Here is a 22,197-nt window from a genome sequence, read left to right as displayed (position 1 = left end):
ATGCTCCTTCAGATATGAGCTGATGGCCGTCTTGGTGTTGGTGTTTGCAGTCCGGTCAAGCAACACGGCAAAGCACGGCAGCCGCTACCCCGACAGATGTGATGGCTCAGCACAGGTGGGACGGGGACTCACCCTGGCCGGGCCCTGTGTAGGTCTGCATCCCGTGCACCCTGCTGTCCAACAGGTGATGCCGAGAGCACCTTTGTGAAGCGGAGCAGAGTGGGCTGTACGGCCCCTGCTCAGGGCTTTCCCCACGGCTGCTCCCTCTCCCACCGACGGCTCCACTCCCACGTCGGCCCGGGGCGCAGGTACCGGTCCAGCCCCGAGGAAGGAGCCGTCCGCAGCCCTGCCGCTGCAGAGGCAGTCAGGCAGCGCAAGGAGCCAGGGGTCAGCTCCCGTCGCCCGACAGGGAAGGGTCGAGGTGGCGACCCAGAACCCCATACCGCGCGGGTAGCGAGGTAGATGGCGGAGGAGGCGTTGCCGCCGAGGCGGAGCCTCGCCCCGCTCCGCCGCGCCCGGCCCCGCCTCACCCAGCTCCGCTCCACCGCGGCCCCGCTTCGGCTCTTGCGGCCCCGGCGCGGCCGTGCTGCCGCGCTCCCCCGCTGCGTCCCGGCTCGCCGCGCCTCCAGGCGCCTCCTGCCTCCCAGCATGAATGTGAGGAGGGTGGAGAGCATCTCGGCGCAGCTGGAGGAGGCCAGCTCCACAGGCGGTAGGACGCGAGTGGCGTGGGGGCACGAGGCTTTACTTCCTAATTATTGTGGGGTCTCGCCCTCCACCTTTAAGCAGCAAGTCTTGCAACTTGGTGTGGGGTGAGGAGGGGGGAACTGCCTGCTTGCACGGGGTAAACGCATCTGTGCTCTCAAACTGTGTGTGTCTGTGGGGACAGTAAGCAAACGCTTAATGTCTGGGATCTCGGGCTAAGAAACCTCCAAGTCTTTGCGAAGCCCGCTGTGCGGTGCCTGCTGTCACCTAACTGGTACTTTTGCCTTTGCTGAAATGACCTGGAGGAGGGTATGAACCTCCCAGGAGGAACATGCACATCCTTTCTAGTTACCAACTCCCAGGAGGTAATTTTGATAGGTCCTACTTAACACCTGACTGCTTTTTACCTTTCTGATGCTTAAGTAACAACTATGTGATAGAAACGAGATTCTTCTAGTAAGCCAAAGGCTGGCTGGTGCCTTTCTCTTCTCTATGTTGCACATTGCAGTTGTGCATTCACCTGTGCAAAATAACTCTCATTTTAGGGAGGAGAAAAGAGAGATTTCCTGTTCTCCATGGTGACTGTGATGCCTGGAGTGTTTGAGTTTTCTCCCAGCATGGGTAGGAAATGAGTTATGCAAAAATTCCTTGGGTGCAATGTGTGTAACAATGTTGTTGAGGAAGGTGTCCAGTTCAGTGCAGCTGGTTAACCAGAGGATGGTTGGACAGTTGATGAAAAACTTGCAAAATAGCCTGTCAAAATCAGGGGAAGCTTGTTTTCTAAGAAAAGATGGAGCTATTTCGTGTTTTCTGTTGTGTTGATGGATTTCTCATAAACTGTGATGCCAGTGTAGAATAGCAGTCTTAGCATCAAGTTGCTTGGAAGACCAAGCGAACCCAGCTTTATTGCTTTATTTCTGATGCTTCAGAATAGTCTTTTGCTTGCTGGAAGTCACTCACAGCCACATGTCCTCTGTTGGATTATACTTGGTTTTTCTCCTTCGTTAATGTCCCAGCTTTTCCCATGGGTAAGAGCTTGTAGCCCTTCAGATAGGATACTAGATCATTTGCTTCAGAGATATGGAACTTTTGTAATTGCCTATGCAATTAGTTTTAGGCTGTCAGCTCAATTGTTTAATCCATCTTTGCATTTCTTTAAAGCTTCAGAAAAAAAGAAATATACTTAGTCATTTTGGTTATCCATCAAGGGACTCAGCAAACAAAGCAATGTAGTGATACTTCTCACTGCTTTTCAGATCCAGCCCCCCATTATAGTTAAGACTTTTCCCTCCATATACCACTGTCACCCTTACAGCTCTAGTTAGAGATCTGAAAGTCAAGCCATTTTTCTGTAACCTAATGATACATCATCAGTGACAACACCAGGCAGACTCTTACCTACACACCTGTGCAATCACCATTCAGGACTGTTTGGGCTGAATAAAACTAAGGTCATAATTCAGACACAGTGGATTTGCACAACTGCTATTGAGGAATAATTTGGTTTATGGATTGTTACTATAAATTTTGAAACATAAGAAGAGTTAGCAGCTTAATATTTTATCTTCTAGATAGCAGTAACAGGGAAGTGTCTATATGAAAATTGAGTAAATATGACCTAAATCCATGTCATACAAATAATATGAAATATCAAGATGATATTTTTACAGAAAATGTTTTCAGTTGACCTGTGTATTATATGTGTGTTTTCCATTTTGGTTCTCTTGATATGCATGCCTTGTAGCTTTTAGGAATTAATGACAGCTTTAGCTCACTTTAGGCTTGTAATGGTGAACAGTAGTAAGATGCACTTTTGAACTGTTTCAGAATAAAAAGCAAAATCTAACTGAAACATGAGTTACTGTAGGAGAAATGTTTCTCAAAAATAAGTTCTTGTTCCAGAAAGAGCACATGGAAAGGTAAAAGAACAGAGCTAAGATCAACCCTCAACTTACATCTCGTCATTAGCTTGATGAAATGTGAAGCTAACAAGTGTCTAGCTTTACTGCTCTGAGCTTTCTCCCTGTGTGAGAGAGTACATTGATATTCATCTTCCCAGTTTGTCCCTTTTTCATCTACACTTCTCTTTCCACCCTTCCTTTATCTAGCTCTATCCATCCAGGCTCCTAAACTTTTAATTTGCTTTCAGTGTCATTAGCATTTCTGAATGTATTTCTGTTGGTTGCTTAACAAGGAAGAATTTGGTGGATTTTTTTACCTCATTATTTCTCTTCAAATAGAACCAGTGCTTAAAATGTTAGTTACTTTTAAATGGTAATGCCTGCCTTAGAGCTGTTACAGCAATTTTATGGTAGTGCAAAAGAGTCAGAAAATGAAACCAGCAGAAGTGCAACTGTTCCCCTATTTTAGTTTTCTAAGTGAAATAAAGCCCAAATACACATGAGCAGCTTAAATTTAGAAAATTATTAATGACAAAGGAAACATTTTGTACCTTTTAAGGAGTAATGACTCCCTTAACCTGCTCTTCCTCTCTACTCTATTGCAACTTGCAAGGCATCTTCTCCATTCAAGTTAATGTCAGTTGGAGCACCACTGAGAGTTGCTGAATTCTCTCTTCAATACTGAGCCACTGTAAGGGTGAACCTTTTCATCCTTCTGCCCCATGAAACAGCCTTTGTCAATGTCTTATCTGTGAGGATGTTCTATTTGTGCTAGTGATAGCCCAAACTCATCTGCTGCTGAGTAAAGGCATGAAGTATCTCGGCAAAATGAGAAGAGCAGAGGGAGATGATTATCAGGAAAAGTTTGTATAGGTAGGAGTAAGCTTAACCACAACGTGTACCATCGGTTCAATATCTAGGACAAACTTAAGCCATTGGGAATATTAATATGAATAAGATGCTGTCACAGCAACTGGTTGCTTTGCTTTAAGGTATCGTGAATTCAGAATGGGGATTGTGCTGACCAGTATGCCCTTCATGGATTTTGTAAATATTTCTGTTGTTTGAAAAGGACTCATTTATGACACATTTGGAAGATTTTCTCTGACTAGATGGGGTAGTTGCAAATTCTGCATGTCAGGGAAGAGGCTGTTATTTCTCAAGCGTATGCAGAAGATGGACCAAATAGTACTATTGAGAAGTGCTTATCCAACTTCAAGTTTACTTAGAGTTTGGTATTCTCTGTCATATCTATGAGAGATCCTTGTGCAATAGTGTTCACTTTTGCTTTCAGTGAACGGTGGTGTGCTCTTGTTGCTTGAGGAATTCTTAGAAAACAAAACAAGTAGTGCTAGAAGGACAAGAAACTAAGTATGGGAAAAACTGAACATAGAAATTTAGGAAATAGGAATTTAGGGATGCTGAGAAAAATAATGAAAGTGAGGAGAAAGTGCTCTTGAAAACAATTACAGGAAGAAAGGTGAGAGGAGGGAAATGAGGAAGCAGCTTCTTGTATACCTTGAGAAACAACTGGTGTTAAACAAAAGCATGTCCTATTGAGGGATACTGGAATCCCATTATGTATTGGACAAACCCCTGTTGGGATTCATCTGAACAATGTAAAGCAGGCAGTGACTTTCCAAGTGATTTCCACCAATACTTGCATCAATGTGAAGGCTTTGGTTTGTCTAGCAGTTCCGTCCATAAGACATGCTGTCAGTCAGGAGTTAGTGTCACTTTTTCAACTAATGATCTGTTGTCCTTAAACACTCTTCATCTTCCTAGGTATGAGAGACCTTCTGGCCATTTTATCCTACACGCTTGATCCTTAGTCTCTGCCCTGAGCCTTCAGTAACATGAATATGTTCTCACTGAGGAGCCATGGTCAGCTAGAAATGCTGCTTCCAAATGCCATATGTTACTGTGAAAGTTTCAAATCCACAAGGGAAAGAATAAACTAAATAGACTAGGAAGTAATTGATGATTTGAAAGAAGTAGCTGCGACATAATCCTCCGTGTAAAAGTTGGTCTCTGCCTCCATTTCCATTCCTGTATTCAGTGAACATGTGAAGCAGTAATTATATGCAGAATTCTAGTATAGAGGGCCATATATGATATGAATGCTGACAATACTTTGGCTTTCCGTCAATATCAATTTTATATCAAAATAAATATTAATTTGCACAAAATCCAGCTTTCCTTTTCATTATTCTCTATTTCAAGGTTACTACCAGTGCTCAGAGAGTTGATACCTAAGAAACTAAACATCTGGACAAATTTCAGGTATATTGGGGTTAAAGAACTGACTCTTTCCAGTTGTTTTTAGGTGTTATGAAGTATATAGAGGCATATACGGTATCTAGCAGTTAGTGTGGCCATAAGAGAAGTAGCTAGGGTTTGTCATGGAAAGCTTTTACAGTGTATCAGATAAGCACTTAGGACTCATGCTTTGGGTTGGAGCTGAATATTTGATCTGTGCAGCATTCATCTGTAATTCAGTAACCTATCCCATCTCAGCTACTCAGTTTGCCATTGTGATTTATTCGTAATCTTTGGCACTTGAAAAAGAAAGTATCTAAAAATACAACGTCTGATTGCTTCACTATTACATAGATACGTGCATTCTTGCTAGGCTGTCCTGTTATCCTTCCCCCCACAGTTCTGCTTGTCCTCTATTTCAAGAACTGAAATAGACTGTATTAGAAACCTTGCTTGCCAAACGAACACTGGCCATTTATTGTCTCCTATTAGCAGAGGCCATTAATCCTATTTGAGATGAGAGAGAAAACATTGGCACAAAATTGTGGACTCGGCCAGGAGCCAAATCAGTTTTTCAGTGGATGTAGTTAATTCAATGTGAACCAAGTAGGATTCTCTTATCTGTTAGCTTGGGCCTATTGTGGGGTGTAAGGAGTGCAGATATAGAAACCATCTTTCTTTGGAGCACAGTGTGGCAGCATAGCTGGAGATAGTTAATAGTAGGGTTAATGGGCTAGTTTGTCTCCACAATGTTTGGCCTGAACTGTAGTGTGTGGTTGTGTCAAAAGTAACTGGATGAAGGGTTGACATAGGAGTCAAATTTTTGCTAGTAGTCATCTTTTCCAGGTCCTGTTTTCTCTGGCAAGATCTTTGCTTGCTATTGCTTTGATCATTAGGCAGTATTTGGCCTAGATTTCCCACAAAGTACCCCAGATGGAATGTGGAAGAGATGCAAAAATGTATGCAATGTACATTTATGTATATATTTTTTGAGTCTATAACTATGGAAAGCATGGAATCCAATTATTTTGTGATATTGTTAATTATTATTTTGTAATTGATATTACAGGAATCTTGGGATCATATAGATCATGGTTTGTTTTGGGTTTTTTTTCCTCTTCATTTTCCATTCTCACACTCAACAGGAGGAATGATTTCTGTGTCATCACCTTTGTGCATGCAGCAGCAGAGGAGTTTGGGCTCTAGACTTGCTGCTATGAATTTGGGAGGTCTGTAGACAACTATAAACTGGCAGCAGTTTAATACATGTGGTTGGGTTGAAAGTATATTGGATCCATTTACCTCTAAGAATAAACCCAAACAGAATAAAAGCTGTAGAACTGAACACATACTGTGTTTTATTTCTGACAGCCCAGCAGAGACTTAATATGGTAATAAAAGGAGCTTTCTGTCAGAGGTCTGAAAATATAGTGTTGCTCTTCTATATTCTTTTTGACCTATAAACTAGATTTCTTTAGATTTACAGTTTATAGTTGTGATCCCCTGTTGTATGTTTATGATTTACGCTGCAGTGACAGAAACAGTGGTATAAAAGTCATGGACACTTATGTCCACTGGAGAAAGGCATGACAATAGGGAACTTTTAACCATAAACATTTCTCACTGTTAAGAACAATAATACATATTTAAATGTTTGGACTTTATCATAGGAGAAAATATCTTTACGTTTATACTAGATGTTTTCACCAAATAAAGTGTAAACCCAAAAGCTTCCCTGAGCACAATGAAGTGGTTGAACGACCTTAAAGGCTTTGAGTGTCCTAAGACATAGACTACTAGGTAGTTGCTATATTTCATGCAGTCAGTAAGAAATGTTTTGCTATTTTAATGACAGAAAAAAAGACCAATTTTACTGATACATTGTCTTGTTCTCACAATTTTCAGTTACCTTTCCAGCAGAGAGAGTTTTTATGAATATCACTGTAGTCATAAGGCTTTAGTAAAACAAATATTTTTCTTGTTTTTGAACCAAAATTTACTTTTGTTAATAACCACGGTGAAACATTTAGATTTATTGGAAAGGTAAATGGTAGTCATAAAACGTGATGATGGGTCTGATTCTTCATACTGTGGATTTTTTAATCCTTGCCAAAAGTGGGAACAACCAGAACAGCTCTTCATCACAGCAGTTCATTTGACTATCATGACTATTCCTATAAACCCTTTGAGACCTATGGCAATAATTCCATCAAATAAGGATTTTGTCCCTAATATTTCTAAAAATCAGGAGAACACTGAATCTGGAACTGAAACACAGGTCAAGTTTATGTGATTTCATGTAAAGGAAGGAAACTGCTGTGATGGAAGTCCTTAGCAATAATTAAAAGTTTTATAGCTCTGATATATCTGAAATAAAGTCAAATGACCAAAACCTTTTATTGAATCATTCATCTACATGTTTTACTGTAAAATCAACAGCACGTTTAGGCACCCCTTCTCCAGCCTCATAATATCTGCATAATACATGGAGGGTTTCATAATTCGTGCAGCCTAACCAGTGTTACCAAAGGTATGCTCACCGAACAGGTGTTGCAGTAATGTACTGTCTTCTGGCAGTGGGAAATGCTGATCCTAGTCGTGCTGGTACTTTGCTGTTTGAGGACTCCTTGGGTCAAATGTCTAACATGGGTTTTTTTGGTAAGAAATTCTGCTTTCTGTGCAATCTCGCATAAATGTTTCTGGTAATCCATACCAATTGATTTCCAAATCCTTGAACAGTTTTATTAAATAGAAAAGAAACAGTATAATTCATATGAAATCACTGAGTCACTGGAGACATAGAGTCTGCAATATTGACAAATATCCATTGTATAGAAATCAATACTGCTGATTTTTTAAAATTTATTTATTTTGTTGGTTGTGCTCCAAAACAGTTTTTAATTATTTAGTTATTATAAGAGTTATTGTGTCTGTTCTGTTGATTTGTATTTTAATTTAAAGTACCATTAATATAACAAATAAATTATGTTGCATTCTACATCACAAGCATTTATCAATTTACCAGTACAGTGTGATTTAATCACTATTCAAGAAGCTGGGAAAAAATTTGCAAAATATATGTAATTTTTGCTTTAAAAATTATATATAGTTATTTAACTTAGTTTTTTTTTAATTATACTACAGTGTATGTTATAATAAAAACATATTGAAAGAGAACATAGTACCAAACAAAAGATAAATATACTATGATGAAAAGAGCTATCATAAATGCATGGAGTAAGTTGTAATATAGGAAAAATACAGTTTAGCATTTATTTTTCAATTTTAACATACTTACCTGATGCACTTTGAAATGATGATCTGGAAGTCACACTCTGTGTAACATCTGTCCGATACAAGCATTGTTGCAGCTGGTTATGAAGGTTAGACATTCTATAGTATGTAGAAATATCTGTGCACATGCTAAGTACAATGAATTTACAATCTGTAGCACATTTTCAAGATACTCGAACCAGTACTACTACAGTGCTTTTATGCATGAATGTTATTGATTATAGTTTCAAAGAACACACTAGAAAGGAGTGACCTTTTTTGAGACCGTTTGTTTCGGAGTGTGCCCAAGTGTGTTGTACCAACTGCTGCCAGGTGTTCTGCAGCAGCAGGTGCTCCCTCAATGCCCAAGTGCTGTGGCGGGCCAGGAAAACCTCTGCATACACACACAACACCAGTCGTAGGAGGGACATGCTGTATGTGTGCACATGGTTTTCCAGTTTGGATGGGTGTTGGGAGAATAAAAAGTAGGCTGTGGGATTGCAGTCCCTGCCAGAGCAGGAAAAAAAAAAAGGAGAGGAAAAAGACTGAGAAATGCCTTTTGTGTGTGTGGCTTCAGTGGTATCGGAGCAAGCCAACTCTGAGATCTGCTGTTGTATTACCTTTAGCTGGGGATAAATGAATTATGTTTGTTTTAAAATAATTATGAGAAAAATCAGTAAACATACTGTTTTGAAGCAATATAAAAGATGTGTATCAAGCAGATCAAGGCACAGAATCATTTTTTGTTGTGTGCTGCTAACAGTATGGTGGGTGTTTCCTCAGATCACCATCAGTCTGGAGTTTTGACAGTGTAGCTGGTTTTAACCTGGTGATACCCAGAAGTCCTTAAACATTCTGGCTATTGACTTGTATTTCACTGCTCAGTAAGTAAATGGTACCCTGTATATCTGATGATTCACTCTTTCTATTCTGTTCTATGTATCATTTTCCATGTTGATTTATCGACATTTGAGGTCATTTTGCTGTGTTCTCAGGTGCAACGTTATAAAAAGTATCACAGGTTGTAATGCTGTCTATAGAGAAAAATAAATCTAGACTGTTTCTCTGGAGTGTTGTGTGCTGGCAGCATCCACCTGCTGGTAACTGAAACAAGTACACAATAAAGTTCATTGTTATTTTTAAAAAGATGCTGTAATTGAATGCATACACACACTGACACTTAGGTGCTGTCTTGATCTCTGCACAGCCACGGTCTGCAATCTGCCAAACCTAAGATGCCTAAGGAAAAAAATATAATAAAACAAAGGAGATATACCTGCAAACTGTGAGAGTGTGAAGTACAATTAATATGCAGAGAATCTCATGCTGCTGTTTCAGTAACTAGGTCTACTTGACGTACTATGTCATTCTTCAGTCTTTCTGTTGCTGATGAGGTGGAGTTTTCCCCTTTTGTTTTTTTTGCAATATGCCACATTGTGCAATCATCTTCCCAGCCCATTTCCAGAATTGGGAAAATGTGAGAACTACCTCTGTGGCTAAGACCTATCAACCTGTTTCATTGTTTGCTTCGAAGCCGTTGCTTTCAGTCTCTCCCCATATTTGTTTCCCTACCTGGGAAACAGGGGACAGAGGTGTTAGAATAGAATAATTAGGGCTGGAAAGGACCTTAAGACCATCTAGGAGGTCAAATATCAGGATGGGTTTGATAAAAAGTGATAGGTTTTGCCCTGTCTGCCTTCCATTACGTGATGATGAAGATCCTCTTTGCAGGAGGAGCTTGAAACCTTCAACTCTTTCAGACAGTGGTTCCCCACTTCTGCCTCTACTTGCACTTGGAAAGCACATATGAAGCCCTCAGCTGAATGAGTACTTTCTCACCTTTTCTGCCTGATCTGTTACCTCAGAGCAATGCTGCTTTGAGGTTATGCACTTTTTCCTAGATTGGTTGATTGTCAGTGAAAGGAGAGTATGTGGTGGCTTCAGTGGAACTGGTTGGTCTCTAATGCATGTTTTATACAACTGAATGCCAGGGTAAAAAACCACACTGAGATTAAGGTGAAGAGGGAATAGGTGTGACTGAGGGTATACAGTGACATAGCTCTTTACATGGCACACCTGCTGTCAAGTTTCACCCTAATACTTTAAATCTTTATTAAACATACGAGCTAGCAAGACTTAAAATTATACAGATTCATACCTGAATACCTTGCTTACTTACTTACTTTGCAGGGTTGTACAGAATTTACACATTGTGTAGACTTGTAAAAATCTTTGCTTCAGTTGCACCTTTTGTTTGCATTCAGCTAATTTTCTGATACTAAAATAGAATAAAGCAATTCTATACTTCAGTATAGAATTATAAAGATCACTTCTGATTTCTAAAGTCTTTCAGTCATTCCAGACTTCTTGAGAATCAGTGACTTTTTTCCTTCCTGAAGATATGGGGGTGTTCAGCTAAAGCCCCATTTGTATTAAAAAAAAACAAAACCCAAACAACTCTACTGATAATTTAATTTCATGATTTACATTACCAGGGTTCAAAACTGACTGACTGTACTTAGAAATGCAAAAGCAAAAAAGCTTTGACCTGTTCAGAATGGAACGTAAAGCTACTTGAAACATATCAGTACCTTTCTAACATCTTATTAAACAGTGCTTTATCAACAGTCACTTTCATCAACAGCACTTTAAATTACTACTAGACTGATAATCTGTTAGGACATTTTCAATTAAATAATTCAGAAGAAAGTAGGCTTTTTGTGTGTATTTTTTTCCTTTCAAGAGCCCAAAACATTAATAGTGTGCTTTCACATATGCTGCATCACAAAGAGTACATACAGACATGCTTTCAGATGAGAGACAATTTCTCATTGAAAACAAACAAGAAAAAGTTGATGTCATTGTCAAACCACTATTTAGTAAGTGGCAACTTACAATGCTGATCATGTAGATCGTATATCATCCATTTTGCAGGTGTAGTGTTGAAAGAAATGTGTATTCAATAGTGAACATACACTTAATTAGATAAACTGGTACCAATTTCTTGTTGCAATAACACTAAACTGATGGTCTGTGTTCCAAGAAGAGTATGTATTGATCAAGTGCACCTTGCACTGGAGCAATTAATTTAGATCTTTTCTATTTATCAGTGCCTGCTTTTTGACTTGAAGGCCTGATCTTACAATAGTTGCAATATAGCGTGCTGTTTACAACTGAGAATCACCCTGTTAAGAAATATACTTGGTCATAAGTATTTGAAGAGTAGAATTTGGTCCTTCAGCTTCTTCCATGCCTTACGGAGAGGGGAAGAAATAAAGATTTTCTCTCTTCCTGTATAGTACACAATTTCATAAACCAAAATAGTCTGTGGCTTTAGGGGATGCACAACTACATTGACAATACACCTTGGTATGCTAATATGATCATGTAATGCTAATATAATGTGAAAGAATATGAGAAACAAAAAGAGATATCAAAAGAGAGTCTGTTTCCCTGCTCAGAATACTGCAACTTCTTGAGAGTCAGTTGTTTGTTTTCTGAGAAACAGAACTTCTCAAGGAATGCTGAGATTTTTTGTGTAATATGATTTGAGAAACTTGTATTTTAAGAAGAAAACCCACAGAACCAACAAAGTTGTGGATTTTCTGACTGAGGAGAAAGTAAATAGCATATACTCTGTCAAGTTTCTAGGTTTATATTTGTCTCTAAATGGTAGGAAGACTGACTAACCAGGCTGGTTACATGGAGCCCTATGTAGTCCATACAGCCTCCTTGGGGCAGAAGACTGATGCAAAATCCAGCTCAAAATTTGTTATGTTTAATTTCAGTTGTACTTTTCAGAGAAAAGCAATAAAACCCCATTGAATCACAGAGAAATAGTTTGGAAGATAAGTTGAGAAGTCTTACTTTTTATCCTGATGGCCCAAGGCAGGATCAAATTTTTATATGGTATTTCAGACAGCTTTTGTATAATGTACTTAAAATCCACTGGTACTAGGTGCTTCATAACATAAGAATCTACTCCAGAATATCTTTTTCCTCATACGAAGTTTTCCTAGTTCTAAAGTAAGTCTTCTTACCTTTAAAGCCTGGTACACCAGCGGTTGAAATACATAGCCAATATTTTACACTGCTGAAAAGGACAAAAGTGTTATTTTGTATCTCTTACAGACTTTTGTCTTGTTTATATTTTCAAGTGCAAACTGCTGCCCCTTTTGCATCAGCCTTTCACCTGTCTTCAGCCTGTGATTTAAAATGTTGAGCAGTGTCACACTTCTAAGATACACGAGTCTTACATAAACAGTTTTTCCTCCCCTCAGTGTTTCTGTAGAGATAGATTATTTCTCTGGAACTCTACTTGGTGTCTTCTACTTTAAAAATGATAGCTAGTCTTTGAATGTTGCTTTTTATTTTTTAACTTCCAAACCTGTTGGAAGCTTGCTGACAACAGTGCTTGAAATTGAAAAAAAGTATGGTACAGACTTCAACTTAGATCCAGGAGTTTTGGCCTTGCATAAAGGAGAGATTCCAACTTGCCTCCGTTGATGGTAATTCTACCCATCATGCAAGAGCTCTTTAAGAGTTATTGCTTCCATGGATATGAGATCAGCAGCTCCCAGTTCCTGTTGGGTCTGAGGATCAGTCAGTATAGAATAAGTTACATCCTTGCAGTGCAGCAAATCTTTTGACCTTTGTATGAAGCAGCTCTCAAGAATTGGGGATGTGATAGCAGTCATTGTCTTACAAGAAGTAATAGACATCAACTTTACCTCATTTCTGTGGGAAGCTGGATGAAAGACTGCAGGGATCCTCAAGGGCCTCCAGAACTTCTCTTTTATGAGCTGAACAGGTATTCCAAATAAATGAAACAGATAAGTGCAACTTCAGTATGCACGGATTTCCAGCTGTTGGATTTGGATCTTTAGAAAGGAAACTTTGTGGGAGACCTTTTTATGAACTGTATCTTTACTAAGAATATTTTAGCTCTTCAAGAGTCGATATGTAGCATGAACATCTTAGTTCTTTTTTCTATACATAAAAACTGAAGATGGTTACTGAAACATTTTCTAACATGAAAAGTCAATGTCACAGGCAATAGCAAAGCTTTTGAAGTTTCAAACATTTCTTATTCAGATTATTTTTATCAGTGCTGTACCATCTCACACTTGATAAGATGTGCCACCCCTTTTATGAATGTCTTTACCAAATGTTATTATAATGATAAAATACAGTGTGCTCTCATATTTTTCAAGGCTGATGTATCTAGGAAGCTTTAATCAGGAAAGATGTAATATATTTCAACTTTGGTATGAGAGTCAACCTTTTTACTTTTCATTTTGGGCTTACATACTCCAAAAATACAAACTTTTGCCTAATTAAAACCGCCATTAGGATGGCACTTGCATACAAATGGCCATACAATATTTATTAGCTACCTTTTGCAAAGTCATTTTTATGCTTTAATAGTTTAGGGATTTGGTTCTTTAAGTTTGTAGTTCCAGGAGAGTTCAGTGATAGCTAGTCTGTGGATGTTAATAAATTAAACTGTGTGTTTGTATTCAGTTGTGAGACATGATTCTATGTGATAAAGCTATTTCGGTGAGCCCGGGCAGAGGCTTTTATCAGGCAGTCCTCAAACGGCACAGAGTTGGCACTTTGACTTTATGCTATTAAGCATTCCTTGTGTTGGCCTTGCTGGGAAAATGTTACACTTGATTTTTATATGTATATATAGCATCTTCTTTTTTGTATACTTCATCAACTTCACAGTGTTTGATTCACAATTACTTTGTTAACATTAATCACAACTGATGTATTTTATACACTGTGTGTCTTTGCCTTCACAGCATTTATTCTTCCTTTGAATTTTATTTTAAATGTTCTGCAAGTATGTCAGCCTAGTGTTGCCTTTTTCCTTTAGAACAGCTCTGTTGGGACACTTGACCTTGGCTGGAAGTGAAGTGTGCAATGAATTCTATTTGTTGTGCCTCTTCTTGTATAACTTTTTATTTAGTCTAGTCATTAGTTTTTTATTAAGCTATAAAGCCAGTAATCATGTACCTTTGATAGTCTGTGAGGAGAGCTGTATTGTTATTGGATGATAGACTCACAATGCTTTTTAATCTGAATTCCTGACACCTTAAAATAAAATTACTGGATGCTTTCTGATGTCTCAAAGATTAATTCGTGATAGAGAAATTAAACTGAGAAGTCTTAGTAGGAAGATCCTAACTTTCTCGGTCTAGGCATTTGGGCTATGCCTGAATTTGGGAAATAGTAGCTTAGACTTGTATTGTGAAGTGGGGTTATTGAGTAATAATGAATAACAGTTTTTTACAGGGTTTAACTTCTAGCGCTAGTCTAGTTTGGCTGACTAAATACCTGCTAATAACGGGAGTCATTAAGTAAGCTTCTGGACCACATCTTCCCACATAGTTTTATCTAAAAGAATCCATTTCTGCATTCCAAGTGTATTTCCATGATGTGAACCAAAACATGGTGACTGGGAACTATTAGGTGACTTCTGAAAGCACATTTCTGATCTAAAAAAAAATGCTGGTATGTCTGCATGTCAGACAGCACTGTGGGAGCTTTGCCATTTTTGAGGGCCCAGAAATTGGGTGAATCTGTTGAATTACAATTTGATCTCTTTTGCAGAATCCAAATCTGATCCTTCCTAGATCAGGGAACTTACAGAGACATGCTTAGAGACAGTCCTAATATTTTAGGGATGTTTGTTAAAGATTGGGCCTATGTGTATGTCTTGTTAGAGCCAAATTCTCTGGAAGAGATTTTACTAACATCTAATGACCATCACCAAACATCAGCATCATTGGGCAGAAGCTATTCCTCACTATTTGATATCTTGTATCACTTGCCTGATTGACAATTTGCAGTTAATTCTCATTGTGTGTATTCAGGATGCTCATTTAGTTGTGACTGAAGAACACCATGTGCGCAGAAAGTAGCACAGAACTCCCATCAGCTAAATGCCTTCTTGAATAACAAAATCTATAGCTGTGTCAAAAATACACATCATAGGTTTTAAAAGTAGAATACATATATGCTAGGATTTCAGTGCTGGACTTCTTAGATTGGATGTATTGCAGACTGCGTTCTGCTGCATAATGCAGACACACCCTGGTAACTTTCAGTAATCTCTGTGTTTCAGGATGCAATTACTTGTCCAGAGAGAATATACAGAATAAGTGAAACATCAGAGGGAAGATTAAGTCAGTAGCACTGCGAGGAGTATAAATCTGTGTGAAGGTTGGCTAATTTTATAAATTAATTTGTTGTTGCAACTTGAACTGGAACTTTTAAAATATTGTGCCAAAGCACTGCTCGCTGAATATTTCAGGAACGTTTGTAAGTACACTTAGAGCTTGATCATAGCAATTGGGTAGTGTTTTCCTTGCACACCATGACTATAAAGTCTGATAGTACTCCTGTTTGCTATAGAAGTGGCCACAAAGCCAAACTAACTTAATTTTGTCTTGGCCATATTTTCAAGTTCAAAATCTACACCTTGCAATGTCTTTTTATTTTAAAGAATCAAATTTATTTTCAGAATGAGTATGCTTCTTTTAAACATTGCTAAATTGCTTCTAAATCCAATTATTTCAGAGATGATGCAGCTGCCAGATTTATTCTTAGCTCATGTAAGTGCCATCTCAGCCTATTATAAAAATGTTTTAAAATCTTGAATGCATGAAGACTTCATTCCTTGTCTCACGTATTCAGTTAACGTAAGAAAAGACACACAGTTGTTTGGTTTTTTCCCCAGAATTGTGTAAGTGGAAATCTCTTCCATGATGGAAGCTAAAAATGGAAATTATTATTAGTAATACCTTGAAACTTAAAAGTGACTGGAAATTTCTACTCAGCACTGGTGAGGCCACACCTGGAGGGAGTACTGTGTCCAGTTCTGGGCTCCCCAGTATAAAGGAAACATGGACATGCTGGAGAGAGCCCAGTGTAGGTCCACAAAGATGAAGGACTGTGTTCAGTGTTCAGTACTTAAGTTCTAAATTAGAGCAAAGTATAGACATACCAAAAATAACAGTTTTCTTTAATATGTACTCCAAGATGTAGGCACTCAGGCATTACATATTATTGCCATGATCTATCTGAAACTAGTTTTGAGAATCAACTCTTGTGTCAGTAGAATTTCCTTACCTGTTAGGACTCTTGTTAGTTAGTTTTGTATGTAGAATGGGGTCTGTCCTTTTTGCCATTTGGTCTCCTGTTCTTGCAAAGAACCTTCAGTGGCCTAGATGAGCATCAATAGCTGCAGATTTGAGCCACAGCATGGAAATGTTGGATCTGTATGTATATGCATGTATAGCATGCAAGAGAATGAAATTATTTTTGTTTCCCGTTTCATTGTGTCTGTGTAACTAGTACTTGATTGTGTGGTACATCTATAGTATCTCTAAATGAACTGAATAGGTCAGGTGGGGTAAATTAAGCATATCACTTCATGCTGGGTTTTACAGAAGTTTTCAAAACCTAAGTCTGGGATGTGTACTAAGCTGTCATCTGTTCCCAGGAAAATGTAAACCAGATTAAGGGTTCTGGAGCTCTCTCATAATTTTTACTTTAAGTGATTTTGAAAGTTTCTTAATGTGTTGTAGCCCACAGCAGCAGCATCTAGATATTGCATAATTACCCGCTTAAGAAATTCAGTCAGAACAGATGCTGTACGATTGTGTATTAACTTGCATAAAGATGTTTCCAGTCAAGTCAAAGAATTTTGCCGTTACTAGTTGAACACAGGGAGCTGCACAGCTGAGCTCAGGTGAATATTAGTCTGTTTCTTGAAGAAAAATATTTGGTGATTGTATCATAACATAACCCAGAACTAGTACTTTAGATTTATAGTGGTACAGTTTTCTTTTCATCGTTACTTGAAAACACAGGAAATTTTCATGTAACCTGAAGTTCTGTCTCCCTCAGGGCGTTACTTAGTGCTAAGTGAGACCCTGATATCATGATTATGGTTTTGTTCCTTTCTCTTTTTTCATGCTGATGAAAAGGGAATCTTTATTTCGTAAATTTTCTTACTAAAAACTATTGTGTTAATAAAACCACAAATAAAAATGTGTGAGGCAAAAGTATGAGCTGAAACATTTGTACTTTTCAGGACTCTCTTTTCTTGTAAACAAGAATGGAATTGCATAGACTTATTCATACTTTAAATATATTATTAGTTTAATCTTGTTTGTGAGCATTTGTAACATGGCTAAAAATAAGGGAAAAAGCTCCAAATCACAAAAATCCCAACCTCTTAACTTTTTCCAAAGTTTTTAAATTTTGATTGTTAAATTATAGTTTGTATTGAAAGCACACATAAGAAAATTATCCATTAAAATTTACAAACTCATGGGAGACTAAAAAGAGGTTAGTGCGCTGACATAGTCCTGATGGGCACATTACCTCTCTAACTGTTTTGAAAGGCAAGACAGACTTCAATAAATATCTTCAGACCTGCGTGCCCTATACTAAAGACTTCAGTGGAACATTTGGTCGAAGTTGTCTTTCTGTGCTGAGAAAATCTTCTGTTCAAACTTGTTGACACTTTACCAGTTATTTTAATCGAGAGGAGATAAACTTTCAGTCCCTTCAATTAGCAGTTTATTTATTATTAAAAAAAATCCATATTTTTCAAAGTGCAAATAAGAACAAGATCCTTAATTTTCAAAACTGTAAATTAGGATTTCCATATAATAAAACATATCTACAGCTGTGCCTCAAGTACACCACTAAATATTATAAGAATTAAAACCACAAAAAGGAGTTCCAGGAAATACTGCAACTACTATGCTAAACTTTTTAGCGCATTCCATCTAACTATACTATATCTGCTAATTGGATAATACCTTTTTGGCTAAAAAAGATAAACTAAATTCAATACTGTAAGTATCCTTTTTTTTTGTTTGTTTTGTTTTTTTTAGATATGAGCTATGCTCAAAATGCTTCAACCGTTTCACTGATTTCTTATTTTGATCATGAAAACTGTATAACTGTATTATGAATGTTCATACCCTTCCACACTGGTAAATGAAATTGTCATTTACCAGCCAAATCTCCTGTGGACAACCAATTATGAGGAAAATAGCTTCTGCCCAAGATGACAAGCCCCAGCTTGTTGGAGCATGCTCTATTTGCAGCAGACACCTCTGTGGTGCTTCTTGGTGAAGTCCCAAGAAGTGTATGGCCTTCTGTGAAATGCTGTTAGGATTTTTCAGGGGGTAATGCAATTACCTGAGATAAGTGTCGTATTCAAAGTTGTGAAGTTATAACTGCATAGAACAGTGTACATAGAATTACAGAGAGACAATTTGAGTATAATTATTTGTTTCTGAAAAACCTGCTGACTCATACGTCTCAAAGTGGATATGTGAAACTTTGGAACTCCTTTGCTATTAACACCTTTGTTTGAAGGTATAGAATCATCCGCAGAAGAGATTAGCTGTAAAATATGACTGAATTTGAAAACAGTAAGGAATGAAAGGTATTTTTGATCAGGAGAGAGCTTGCACATTTGTTTGGCTCCTTCAAGCTCCAAGACATGATCATCTCTACTGAAGTTGAAAATCTTGTCTCTAGACTGCAAGAAAAAGAACATTCAGAAAAGTCTAGTTATATTAGTTTGCTACCTTTTAGCAAATTAATGCAGAACCCGTTCAAGACCATGGTTTCTGCATTAGTTAGATAAGATGTCTTGGGGCAATCTAGGGATACATGAAACCTTAATTAAAGCTAGTGCTAAGTCTTGTATGTGGGCATCACCTTTAGGAACTAAAACCGCATAAATGCAGTTCTAAAGCTCTGGAAGTAGTGAACTGACAGTAATTTTGAGCAGAGAACTATTGAAGTAGTTTATTCTTTCTATATTGTTTCCCCTGTCTTGCAACTATCAAAGTGTAGCTTTTGTACACTATCAAAGTGTAGCTTTTCAGGTTGGGACATAATTTGTACTGAAAGGTGAGAGTAATTTTTTCAATGTCTTATTTATTAAAGTTGAAATTTTTGCTAATGAACTGGTAATTACTTTGATGTGGATTATAGCAGGCTTGGATACTATCCTGTGATTAATTTGCAGTTCAGCTAGAAAAAGAAATTGACAACTAGTAATAGGGGAAGCACTTTAAATTGTTTTACTGAAGAGCTACTTCTTGTGATCATTTTATAATAGCTCTTCTATCTTTTGAGTGCCATAAACTCTTGCTTAAAGCACATTTGATAAACTTTTGAAACAAGGGATAATTTTAATGTCTTTTTTTCCCCTTTCTGTACACTTAAATATATCTGATATGAAGACACATTGCATCAGGCTTAAATAGATCTCTAATTAGAAGGGAAAATAGAAGAAAAATAATTGGATTGTGGAAAAGAGGCAAAGAGTCTGTCTAGTTTCCCAGCTCTGCCACTGCTTTTTGAAACTAAGTACTTTCTTACATGGTTACAGTGACCAGACGTGTGTGACATAGTATTTAAAATGTTGATGCAGCAGTTTATTTGTGCTGCTCTTGTAACTCCTTTTAACAGAAAAGGAGAAGTAAAGCAGAAGGAGAATAGGTCTGATGGTGCACAGTCTATGTGTAGCAGGGTATTTAAGCCAGTTGTCCTGGTTTCAGCTGGAACAGAGGTAATTTTTTTTTCGTGGTAGCTGGTGTAGTGCTGTGTTTTGGCTTCAGTCTGAGAGCAGTGCTGATAACACACTGATGTTCTAGTTCTTGCTAAGTGACGCTTACCCTGATCAAGGACTTCTCAGTCTCATGCTCTGCCAGTGAGGAGGGGTACAAGAAGCTGGGAGGGAGCAGAGATGGGACACCTGACCTGAACTAGCCAAAGGGGTTTTCTGTACCACAGCATGTCATGCCCAGCATGGAAACTGAGGGGAGTTAGCTGGAAGGGACTGATTGCTGCTTGAGACAGGCTGGGTATTGGTCAGTGGGCGGTGAGCGATTGTGTTGTGCATCACTGTTTTGGGGGGATTTTTTTTCTTATCTCACTCTCTCTGATATTTCCCTTTTAATTATTATTATTTGTATTATATTGTAATTTAATTATTAAACTGTTCTTATCTTAACCTGTGGATTTTACCTTTTTTACAGTTTTCCTCAACATCCCACTGAGGGCAGGGGAGTAAGCGAGCAGCTGAGTGGGACTTAGTTGCCAGCTGGGGTTAAACGATGACGCCCTGGTTTAAACCTGGCAGCCTGGTTCATCCTGCTGCTCAGTTAACGCAAGATCTCTCTTTCTATAGGCTAGCAAAGTTTAGGGCACCATATAAGTAATAAACACTGCTGTGCAGCATGTTAGATGAGGTAATGCAAATGCACTGCTCTTCCATTCAACTGATAATTTAACCTTCAACAAAACCAATCAAATATTGATGGTAGCTCCTCCCCTTACAACTTCTCTATTCATCGGGCTCTGATGTATTCCTATGAGAGTTCTGCACCCTTGAGGACTTGCAAACTTAGACTTACTAAAGCTGAATGCAGTTCAGGAAGCTCTAATGGGATAACTTGGGTAAGGTTGACTCACTTTTAATGGCATTATGGTTCTTAACTTCTCTTGATGATTCATTCCATTTTTAGAGACATATTTTCTTCTTATTCTTAATGTCAGTGGTTTATTTAAACAGCAAAAAGAAAAGAAAAAAATCTGTAGTCAGGGGAGTAGTATTCTGAATCTTTTGCTTCTCTCTGTGGTAATCTTCAAGTTTAATGACTCTTTTTTGCTGACATCAAATTTCAAGGGTTCTGCAGAGAGTAGCAGTTCTACAGTACAATTGTACTGTTCAAAGTGCACTATAGGGTCCTAAATTCTCCTGTGAGTTTTCCCACTATGAAAAGAAGATTGAGACTAAATTCTGAAATTATTAACTATTTTGGAAGATGAATTTCAAATAAAGATCATCTTGGCAAGAGCAATGGAAGAGAGTGTGTGTTTTGTTTTATGATTGAGACATTCAGCAGTATCTCATATAAGTATATAGGGTTTTGACAGATGTGGTGAACAGAAAAATGTTCTTTGCCATGAATATTAGAGGTTTTCAGATTGGGTAAAGACTTAATATAATGAAGAAATCATAAATATATATATATTACTGGTCAAATCACAGCTTTATGACAAGTTTACTTAATTCTAGTGTCATCTGGTTATTTTTAAGGGAATGAAAAAATCTGTCACTTATTTTCTCATTTTTCCTCTTAGGAAACTCTTAGGGCCATCTAAAAACTATTTATTCATAACACTTTCTTCTGTCTGTATTGTAGTTATGGCAACTTCAGCCTTCTGTGTAAAGGAACAGAGGTTTGCTTTGACTTTTTTTGGAGATAGAAAATTACCAGTAATGTAAGCCTCTGTTTCTGTCATACTGTCATTGCTTGGCTTGATTCTTTTGAAAACTCAGGAGAAGAATATTTAACATGCACTTTACAGCAGAAAGCACTATACTGAAATTTCAGTGAAGTAAGAAAAGGCCATAACTGACTTTTTTTTGTGATTTAATTGCAATAGGCTGGTTTGGCTCAAATGCTAAAACAATCTGATGATTTTCCTCTGCTTTGTATGCTTTTTGGACACAGCAGAGGAACAATATTCTGCTCACTTCATGCAGTTCACTTGGAAACACTATAGCTTAAGAGAACTGGAGGTGTGTTAACCGACAATGTAGAGTTTTTTGGAGTAAGTATACTAATGAGAAATTCACTGTTCATAGCAGAATTCATCTGAGCCTTTTTTTCAGTCAAGCAGACACTTAAAAGTTTACACAAAGTTCAGGACTGAGAGCCTGTGTGGAGAAGCTAAAGGCTACAGCCCAGGGGACCAAAAGCTTTAGCAGGTGTTGAGCTGTACTTGCAGCCATTTAATTCCAGCTGCTGTGGGCTCCTCAAGGGCCCTAGTGATTTTCATGACAATGATCAATCCTATCATCATGCTGCTATGTACAGTCAGCTGCTTCTTGCATTACTCTCCCGTTCCCAAGCCTCATGCCAAGGTCAGGGAGGTGACTACTGCAAAACATCTGTACTGCAGCTTGGATCTTCCTCAGATGACCAAGAAGTGGTCAGTTTCTTACCCT

General features: G+C 38.1%; 1 protein-coding gene across 2 annotated transcripts in view; it reads left to right on the top strand.

Moving 5' to 3' along the window:
- Positions 1-515: 515 nt before the first annotated feature.
- KCNIP4 (potassium voltage-gated channel interacting protein 4) overlaps positions 516-22,197 on the top strand; it is a 438,015-nt gene continuing 416,333 nt past the window's right edge. For both annotated transcript variants that reach the window (XM_061470250.1, XM_061470193.1), the window contains exon 1: positions 516-709. In XM_061470250.1, the coding sequence (XP_061326234.1) occupies positions 649-709 (61 nt within the window). In that variant the 5' untranslated portion in view covers positions 516-648. The remainder of the gene's footprint in view (positions 710-22,197) is intronic.

This window comes from Pezoporus flaviventris, unplaced genomic scaffold, assembly GCF_033815535.1.
Source record: "Pezoporus flaviventris isolate CSIRO_AGI_PZ_B2104156 unplaced genomic scaffold, CSIRO_AGI_Pfla_v1 ptg000002l, whole genome shotgun sequence".
NCBI lineage: Eukaryota > Metazoa > Chordata > Aves > Psittaciformes > Psittacidae > Pezoporus > Pezoporus flaviventris.
Note: the sequence above shows the minus strand (reverse complement) of the source record. Positions and strands in the feature narration are given on the sequence as shown.